The following is a 9,854-nucleotide window of genomic DNA, read 5'->3' on the forward strand; positions in this document are numbered from 1 at the left end:
GAGTAAACTGAATTGTTTGACACTGACTTATTGTTGGTTAAGGGTTAAGAGACTCAAAAAATAATACTAATTCGATTTATAATAACTTCAAACAAGGGAATGCAGCTAACGCCTTAAACCATGTGGATGTCACTTGTTCTTCAACTCAGGCCCCTAACGAGCCACTAAAAGTAGGGACAGTATTATTCCACAGGGGTCATTTCCTGCTTCCCTTCACAAAAAGCTGCCATAAATATAGATTTTCAGTTCAAGTCTCAATATAAATCACACAAATACCAATGCGTTCGGCGTAACACAAGGCACACTTATGAGGAAATGAACACAACAGATGTCGAAACTAAAACAGACTCCCCCCATATTCTAGACAAGTGGTTGCGCCCAACAAGGAAGTTTCAAAACGATGGTTGTGTTATTGTCATGGTTGTCTCACCTTTAAAATACGGCTATGAATCGTCGCTCGTAGTTGTCCAGGTATTCCCTTTGTCACTTTCCAACTGGGTGGTATTAATTGTACGATATTCTGTCAGCTATGAGTTAAATTGTTTTTTTAGATAGTTGTATTTTTTTAAAGCAGAGGCGGTTAAAAGACAAACATCGAACACGCTAATTCACACAAAGTCGTTCTCACTGGCAAGCTCGTTTGATAACCTCTCTCCTTAAGGACTTTAATAATAAAGATTTATGGGCATCTTTAATACGGTTGCCAAATGTTCACCGTTGGTCTACTTCTGTTTGGAGATTATGAAGCTGCGTGGCCGACCTTTCACCCAGTTAGTCAGACATTGCTGTGTCCCTAAATGCCCTCCTCTTCATCAGCTGCAGACCTCCACAGCATTTCTAAACGTAAGCTCAAGATAATAACAGAGCTCAGCGCCTTAAACATGTTCATTTTGTATTTTGCATTGTTGATTTTATGTATAAAATGTCCAACATATTGAACGAGGTAAGCTGCTATGAGGCCACCTTGTAACTGGGTGAATTTTGGTATTCAGCTATCGACAAGAAAGGGCTTGCAAGACCTCGCGGGGGTTCATTTTGCATCACAAGGTTTGCCCTGAGAAATTCTATATGCACGTTTTACTTCTCATGTATGGAAGCCCTAAAGGGACATGCCATCCATACATTTTGTTTTAATCAAATTTACCATGCTAGCAAGTCAGTTTTGGTTGTTTTAGGATCTCAACCTATCTACCTCCTCACAGAGGTCATGGTTTGGTTCATACCTCAGTTTTGGGGTAAGTAATGACTGTTTCAGTATGTTACATCATGTGCTGTTTAAAACTACCGTCTGTAGTATACACAACATTGAACAAAGAAAAGAGCAAATTAAAAAGCAACAGAAATTAATAGCACTTCTAAATTTGAGATTATGAGTTAGTTGCAACAGAAAAAGCCAGACTTATTGATTTATAAAGAGTGCATCAGGCCAGGGGTTATTCGAGAGGGGTGTAGCTGCAGAGAGAGCAAACATCTCTTACAGACCGTTCATCAAAGATGCTGCATATCTCAAAAAGGAAGTGCCATATTTTGTCTGTACAATGTTTTTCCAGGTTTGGATTAAAAAAAAACACATCTTTGTTTATAAACATGAATAGCCACTTTGCAAACATTACAGACCAAGCAGCATTTCATTAAGCAGAGAAAAAATTCAGAGGTCTAATCCAAGATGGCTGCCTAGCTACCCACATACTCAGTGGGGTCCATCTTGAGGCCTGAACATTTTGAATATAGCCCCAAATGTAAAACAACTACCAGTCTGTTTACTTCCTCTCTCCACTCTCAACTCTGCTTGACCAACCTTAACTTTGGAAAACAGACACTTGGTGTTTTTAAATTTGAAAAAAGGTGATTTTATTTCAAAAACAGAATTGGCTAAGATGAATTTGGAAATATAGGATATCTTGCATTAGGAGGCTGTGTGTGCTTTCCTTTTTTCCATTTAGATGTATTTGTCATGTGACTGCATGCACCGAATGGTGACATCTGAACTTTGACGGTTGGGATGAATAAATACTGTTGCAACTCTATGAGATTGCATTGCAGGATTTCCTGTGGTAATGAGGTTTTTTTTTTTTTTTTGAGTTAAAGAAAAAAAAACAACAAACAGAAATGTACTTTAATCACAGGATGACACAGTAAAATAAAATACATGGATGCATGTTCACTGAGAGCTTCCATGTATTGAACCGTGAGACTCAGGTTGTCATGCCAGATTGTTAAATTTTTTTTAAGTTTTGGTACTGTTTTTTCAGATCAATAAAATAACAGACAGTATTGTTGGAAACATTTTGTCAACACCTTATTTTTGCTCTTTTTGTTAAAACTCTGACATTGATTGAATTCTCTTTTGCCACAACAGATTTCATGGCATAGCAGCTTGAGTGAAACAAGGACGTGGTTCTGATGTATCAGTGTTCCCATCCTGAAAAGCTAAAATGGCTTCCTCGCAGATCCGCCTGAAAATCCTCCCCAGCGTTCGCTGCTTCTTTGATAAACTAGTACACGTCAAAGTTGAAGGACTCGCTCCTCATAAACCAGTTGAATTGAGATCCAAACTGGTGGATGACAGAGGGGTAACTTTTAAGGCTTCAGCACTGTACAAAGCAGATGAAACTGGCCTGGTGGATGTTTCCCGTGCACCTTCACTGGGAGGGAGTTACACTGGAGTAGAGCCCATGGGGTTGTTTTGGTCCCTGGCACCAGAGACTCCACACAATAAACTCCTGAAGAAGAACGTGCTCACCCCGACACAGGTACAGATAGAAGCACTGAGCAGGGACACAGGTGAGATTTTAGCGTCTGAAACCAATGAGAGAGAATACATGACAGAAGGGATGAAAAGGATACCTGTGGAAGAGGGAAAAATACGAGGAGTGCTCTTCATACCACCAGGTAATCTACATCCAAGAGTCGGCATACAAACTGAGGAGAGGTCGCCATTTTTATCAACATCTCTCTTTTTGTCCCACAGGAAAGGGTCCATTTCCAGGAATAGTAGATTTGTACACATATGGTGGAGGTCTTTCTGAGCCCAGAGCGAGCATTCTGGCAAGCAGAGGCTACGCTGTTCTTGCACTGGCCTATTTAGGCTACAAGGATCTACCAAAAAAAGTTGACAAGTTGGATCTGGAGTACTTTGAAGAAGCTGTGACTATTCTAAGAAGACAACCAGAGGTTAGTGTTTAATATTAAGAAAGGATGTTTAATACTATTCTCCTCCTCCTTTACTTCTGTAAATACTGGAATAACTGGATTATTAATTTCTGATATAATGGTTAGAAGGCAAGTACAGCTTTAGGCCCAGATTTTTTTCTGTCATTGTTGCCATCTACTGGTCACTATCTGTATCTGTGATAATGTTTAGTTGTAGACATTCACTGCAAATATGCAGTGTCTATCAGGATAGTTGTAGATTAGAAAAAAATAAGTAGATTAATTCATCTGTTGAAGGGTGGGTATTTCTGCAGGTGTTTGAACACTGAAGGTCCAACCTCTCTTAAATCCTGCTTCTTATTCTGATAATTCATCACATGATAATGACAGGGCAGCATGATATCATGGGCATCATAGGCTATCAGTAGATAATAGCTTAAAAGGTAGGGATGCATTGTATTGTTTTTTTTTCCTGATATTTGATATTTACAAATTCATTTAGTCTGATACTTATATCAATACTGACATATAAATATAGTTCAGACCTAAAACTAAAGTCTGTTTAACCAAACTTTAAAGTTTAAGGAATAAGGCTGAACAAAGAGGGACTTCAGCTGAGACAGGTCTGTTGGTCCTTCCTAAAACTCCACAAAACGTATTCATTCATATGACCTGTATTTACAGCCAGTATGTTGGTTATTAATATTTTGACAAATGTTCATACACTCCCCTCCAAAAGTAATGGAAGAGTGAGGCCGTTTCCTTTATTTCTGCTGTAGACTGAAAACATTTGGGTTTGACATCAAAAGATGATCATGAGACAAGAGATCAACATTTCAGCTTTTATGTCCAGGTATTTACATCTGGATCTGATACACAACTTAGAAGATAGCACCTTTACTTTGAATCCGCCCATTTTTCATGGGGCTGACAGGTGTGCATGTTGTCTGCTAAAGAAAAATGCAAACATTTGTTGATGTCAGTAGGTCACAGGCTTGATACAGTTATTGCAAGCAAAGGCAACTAAATATACAATACGATATTATAACTATACTTATGCCACAATCTGATATTATTGCAATTTTAAACATTTTGCAATACACAGAGTATTGCGATACCATATATTGCATTCTAAACCATTTTTTCAACTGTCTAGCCGATTTCACATTAGCCTTGCCTTTATTTTTATCGTATCACCGCAGTCTTTTACTTTCATGTGGCACTCCTTGCAATCCCCATGTGTCATGTCCATGTTGTTCGTGCCTCTTCTCCCTGGTGCTGCCATATTGGTTGTACTAACTTTCTCCTGCTGTATGACCACCTCTGCCGACCTCACTGGACAGAGGGCGCAACAGCACCATCAACTGGACAGAAAAGCAACTGATGCTATTTATCTAGTATCATAGATTTAAGTTCATACTAGCAGTTAATTTGAAAAAAATTGATACTTGGCAGGAGATATGATACAATCTATCGCTATACAAAATATTGCGATACTACGCTGTATCGATTCTTTCCATCACACCTAAGTCCCGTTCTCTTTAATCTGTTTTAAGTCTTATCTGTTCCAGTACTTTTGCTCACCCAAAAATGTGGTGTTCCATTACAAATAATGCTATCTTCTAAGTTGTGTATCAGATCCAGTTGTAAATACCTGAAGATAAACGCTGACATGTTGATCTCTTGTCTCAAATTCATCTTTTCAGTCAACATCAAAAATAAAGAACCTTGCCTCACTGTTCCAATACTTTTAAAGGGGAGTGTATGTGTTGATATTGATGATTAACTTTCTAAGCCAATATCTGCTGATACTTATATGTGGATAATATTGTGCATCCCTGTCAAAATGTTAAGTATTGGCATCGGCAGATAAGAAAATGTCTGCTATGTACAGCCGATAATTTAAACAAGTTCATACTGTCTTCACAAACTATCATTTTTCCTGTTTTCTTATTGACAGTAGAGTATAGTTTTGTATTACCGTGACATGTTTGGACCCATGAGTCCCATGATGTTGCTGTGACTATCAGCTGATCTCATGCAGGTGTGGTTGTCCTATAAAATCAAGTCAAGGCAAACACATCCTCTGCTGTCTGGCAGCTTCTTGAGGACAACATCAAACGTGTGGGGCAACATAAGCCCGTCCTTCCTGGTTCATTGTCCCATGGGCCCGTTTCCAAACCATGTTCCCTTCTCACATTCCTTCTGGTGTTCCTTCTTGCATGTGCTAAAAGGTCTTCCTGTTTCTCCTATTTTGTCTTGTCATGCAGGGTATCTCATAGATTACATCACATTTATCAACTCTGTTGACAGAATCAACAGAGATAAAAAAGATTTATAAAAAGTTAGACTTCAGTTTGTGAGGTTTCCTCTTGAGCTGAGACGCAGTTGTTTTGTTTGCATTATTTGTATATAGTACTAGATATTGTATGAGCAGAACTAAGATTTTTAGCAAAGTGCTTTTTCTTGCAGGTCAAAGGGCCTGGAATTGGCATCATATCGATCTCTCACAGTGGCGGTATTGCTTTGGCAATGTCATCCTTCCTCTCTGGGATCTCTGCGACAGTCTGTATCAATGCCTGTAACGCCAACACAGTAATTCCTGTACACTACAAAGGCCTTGTTATACCTCCACTTCCTCCTGTCATTGAAAATGTTAAATTCTTAGACTCTGGGGCTTTGAGTATACGTGATGCCACACCGGATCCTTTGTTGGAGGAGAACAGAGCCTCTTTGTTCCCAATCGAACGTGCCAACTGCCAGTTCCTGTTTGCCGTTTCTGAAGACGACCACAACTGGACCAGTGGGTTTTTTGCCAACCAAGCAGTGGAAACGCTGAGGAAGCACGGGAAAAAGTCTTACGAGCTGGTGACTTACCCAAAAGCTGGTCACTTTTTGGAAGTCCCACACATGCCGTATTGTGCGTCAACGTTTCATGGCGCAGTAGGAATGCCCGTGGTGTTTGGTGGGGAGCCAAAAGCCCACTCGGAGGCTCAGCTGGACCTGTGGGAGCGAGTCCAGGAGTTCTTCAAGAGCCACTTAGTCGACAAGAGCACTTGTTAGCAAGCAGTGCGGCATCAAGCGTATCAAGCATCCTAGAACTGCCATCAGCTCTGCTTGACCCTGCCTTCAGTTTCTAATGAATTACATCACCTTTAATGATATCTAATGTATTCTCATCTTAAATCGACACAGGATGCCTCTATTAACTTTCATGTGTGCTTTGGATTGCGGAACACTGCAGCATTTGCAGAGATTTAGTACCTTTTCAGTAGTAGATTGATTCTATCAATGACTCTTCTGTTCAAATGAAAAGTAACACTAAGGCAAGGCAGTGGGCCGACGTGAACAACACCAGAACCTTGAAAGTGATGATCTGAATTAAATGCAGCCATTATTACTGTGAGGAAAACAAGATATCTTTCACAGCCTGCCAAAATAAAATCTCTCTGAATGACTCATTTATTTTAGTTGTAGGAATCGGTTAGATCAGCTAAAATTGTATTTTTTTGTTCGAGTTTTACCATATTCAGTTTTCTAATGAACTAAGTTTTCAATTCATCTGATTGTTTAAAGAAATGCATGAATATATAATAAAGGTAGTGAAACTGGAAGTTTAAACTGTTAATTCCACCCTCCACCACACACATACATACATGCCTGTACATGCATTCACTCTGTCATCGTATGGATGTTAAAACTCTATATCTCGTCTTAACTTACAGGTTTATACGGCTAACCTGACCGGCTAGACAGACTCTTCCACATATCCATGGTATGGGGCTTATTTCCTATCCATCTGGGCAACACTCTATACACAGTTTTGGGGAGGGACAGAGCCATTCATAAAAATCTTGGATGGTAACTGGAAGAACGCTGTGTTACATTCTGTCAAGTAGAAGGCATGCTCTTTCACGATGGAATACAATGCCGTGAAAAAGTACTGCTCCGTTAAATCATGTATCAATCAGTTATTAGAAAGTTGAGTTCAATTTCACCAGCCACACCCAAGCCTGGTTACTGCCAGCTGAATCAAGAAATCTCTGAAATATAACCTGACAAAGTGAAGTAGGCTAATAAATCTCAAAAGCAACACATCGTGCCACCATCTAAAGAAATTCAAGAACAGATGAGACAAAGTCATTAACATCTGTCAGAAAAGGTCACAAAGCCATTCTTAATGCTTTGGGACACCAGCAAACTACGTTTAGAGCCATTAGTCACAAATGGAGAAAACTTGGAACAGTGGGGAACCTTCCCGGATTGGCCAGCCTTCCAAAATGACTTCAAGTGTGCATCAACGACTCATCTAGGAGGTCACAAAAAAACCCAGAACATTTGAAGACTTGCAGGTCTCATTTGACTCAGTCAAGGCCAGTGTTCATGATGATGGGAAATGATTTACCTGTAGAGAAGCACTGACAAAATTCCAAAGTTACAAGTTGTGCCAACTGTTCAAATTGCACAAGAGAAAATAGATTTTTTTTTTTTTACTTTTATCCCCTTGGAGATATACTTCAAACTTTTTTCCTTCACAAAAAAAATCAAACATTACTGGATCTATAAAAAGGCTGTGAAGCTGTTTTATCTAGACAAGTGGTTCTCAACTGGTTCAGTCCTGGGTGCTACAAACACCCCCTTAGAGACAAATCAGAGATTGAATTTCAGAAAATGTTCAATGGCCTCATTTTATTAAACGGAAATGACAATGATTTATGAAGTTTGGACCTTAGATGGAACAAACTGTGACTGAACAAAGCAAAAGGGCACAACACAGTGTTGTGTAGAACTTTTAGGCATGTTTGGGCCAAAAATTGAAGCTAAAATAAGGCATTGATATGGCAAGTAAGGAAGGGAATGACATAAACCCTGTTGTTCTCTGGATGTCCTTGCATATTACCAGTACATGTGAAAATAATCTGTTGAAAAGAAAAAACAAAGTTCACACATTTAGAGCGGAGTAAGGGGAGGATGTGAAGAGTTGGCACGGCTTAGGCTACCATCTGGCTGATGGTAAGGTTGCTCGAGCTGTGCTGTGGATGTCCGAAGGCCCCAAACTGACCACAGTCTTAGGATGTATCACCAGGAGTGACAAGACCTGGACAAAAGAGATGCAGAGCTACAGGTGTATCAACATGTTGAGCCTAAATTTCTTCACACACTAGGTCCGTTATTTTCGGATGCGTTTGTTGTCGTATCCGTAATCCGAAAAAAAAAAAAAAAAATCCGAAAATAACGGACGTAGTGTATGAAGACTGTACATGTGTATAAAATGGGTCATTACAGAAGAGGGCTTATATACATTTTATTGTACTCCTTTTTCTCATGATAACTTGTAAATTTGGGCTTTTTTTTCTCGAGATTTTGAGAAATTAACATATTATAAAAGGAGAGCAAGCTTTGTTTTCCCAAGAAAAGGAGATAAACAACTCAAGAACTTAGGAAAAGAACACATGCTCTGGTTATCTTGGCACACATTTCTGACCCTCTGAAAACTGCTCTGTGACCCAAATTTGGGTCTAAATGCAGTAATTATAAAGCCCTGTCTTACACCAGCCAGTAAGATGCAGTTCAACAGTAGTGACATGCTTTACTATAGAATACATTATTTTACATTGAAACTTAAATGTCACCCTCTAGTGGCTGCTCATGCTCTTGGCTTTTTCTGACATTTTTGCAGCGATAGTTCTTTCACAATATAATGAGAAACAGAGTAAGAAAGACTTTCATGATGAAATAATTTGAAACAAAAGAAAATTAGTCTTTAAAGTAACTTTAATCTTACTGTTGTTAGTTTCTCCCCGTGTCAGAGTTAAGAACTTTGTATTTCAATGTCATTTTTTTTTTTAAGGAATGTGAGTTTGCTTTGATGATGAAATCTTTTCTCGTTGGGATTTTACAAACATTGCATGGTTAAAAGAAGAGAGTTTGGCAAAGAAGATGAAATCTCTTCAACACATCGATCCTTATAAAAACATGATAGAGGTGGGATGTCATCCTCTCTGCCTCTTAATGTGCTCTATGTTAAAACAAATACTTATAGAGATAACAGAACAGGGATGGTAATTGACCCCTGAAATTAATACTGACTAAGCTGTGTTTGTTTCTCTTTTTCTATTGAACTGTTAACATTGCTACACTGTAAAAATTAACAAGGTGATTCAACTTAAAAACTTAAGTTTAATTGCTGCCTTAAATCGTTAGGATGAGTACCATAGCCATTAGGCCAGGGCCATGCTAAAGGAACCCCAAGATATATACTTTAGAGCAGGGGTGTCAAACTCAATCACAGCAGGGGCCGGATTCTGGATTCAGGACTAACCTGAGGGCCTAACAGGGTCACCTATATGACCAGAAACTGTCAACCTCATTTCATCAGTAATAAAATATGAAAACAAAAATTTGCACTGATGAAAAATGATTTCGACATTTAAAAAGTTAAAAAGATAAGTTTAAAGGCTCACAATCTGAGAAAAGTAAATTTATTAGTTCAAAAAGCTCACAACATGAAATTGAAATTGAAAAATAATGTACTTAAAGGCAAATATATTAGAAAGAAAGTCAAAATCATGAGTTTAAAGCGTCAAAATATGAAATAAAATTTATAATCATGAAATTAAAAGTCAAAATATGATTCAAAATTTTAAATTGTGAGTCTGAAAGGTCAAACTGGGATTATGAAATGAAATTATGGAGTTGAA

General features: G+C 38.6%; 1 protein-coding gene across 4 annotated transcripts; it reads left to right on the forward strand.

The window, feature by feature from the left end:
• Positions 1-343: 343 nt before the first annotated feature.
• Positions 344-6,761, forward strand: acot20 (acyl-CoA thioesterase 20). 4 transcript variants are annotated; one of them, XM_041806006.1, is made up of 4 exons: positions 344-471; positions 2,360-2,892; positions 2,972-3,174; positions 5,626-6,761. In XM_041806006.1, the coding sequence occupies exons 2-4, from the start codon at positions 2,436-2,438 to the stop codon at positions 6,214-6,216; spliced, it is 1,251 nt and encodes a 416-aa protein (XP_041661940.1). In that variant the 5' UTR covers positions 344-471; positions 2,360-2,435; the 3' UTR covers positions 6,217-6,761. The 4 variants fall into 4 exon arrangements, with proteins under 4 accessions (XP_041661940.1, XP_041661939.1, XP_041661942.1 ...); XM_041806005.1 differs by having other exon boundaries at positions 458-843; XM_041806008.1 differs by lacking the exon at positions 344-471 and adding an exon at positions 959-1,047.
• The last annotated feature ends 3,093 nt before the right edge of the window (positions 6,762-9,854 follow it).

This window comes from Cheilinus undulatus, linkage group 14 (genome assembly GCF_018320785.1).
Source record: "Cheilinus undulatus linkage group 14, ASM1832078v1, whole genome shotgun sequence".
Lineage (NCBI taxonomy): Eukaryota > Metazoa > Chordata > Actinopteri > Labriformes > Labridae > Cheilinus > Cheilinus undulatus.

What these genes read in the sequence shown, in the direction of transcription:
- acot20 (XM_041806006.1), top strand. Translation starts at nt 2,436, where the DNA reads ATGGCTTCCTCGCAGATCCGCCTGAAAATCCTCCCCAGCGTTCGCTGC. An exon ending in AGTGCTCTTCATACCACCAG is followed by an intron (nt 2,893 to 2,971) that starts GTAATCTACATC and finishes TTTGTCCCACAG; the next exon opens with GAAAGGGTCCATTTCCAGGA. An exon ending in TTCTAAGAAGACAACCAGAG is followed by an intron (nt 3,175 to 5,625) that starts GTTAGTGTTTAA and finishes TTTTTCTTGCAG; the next exon opens with GTCAAAGGGCCTGGAATTGG.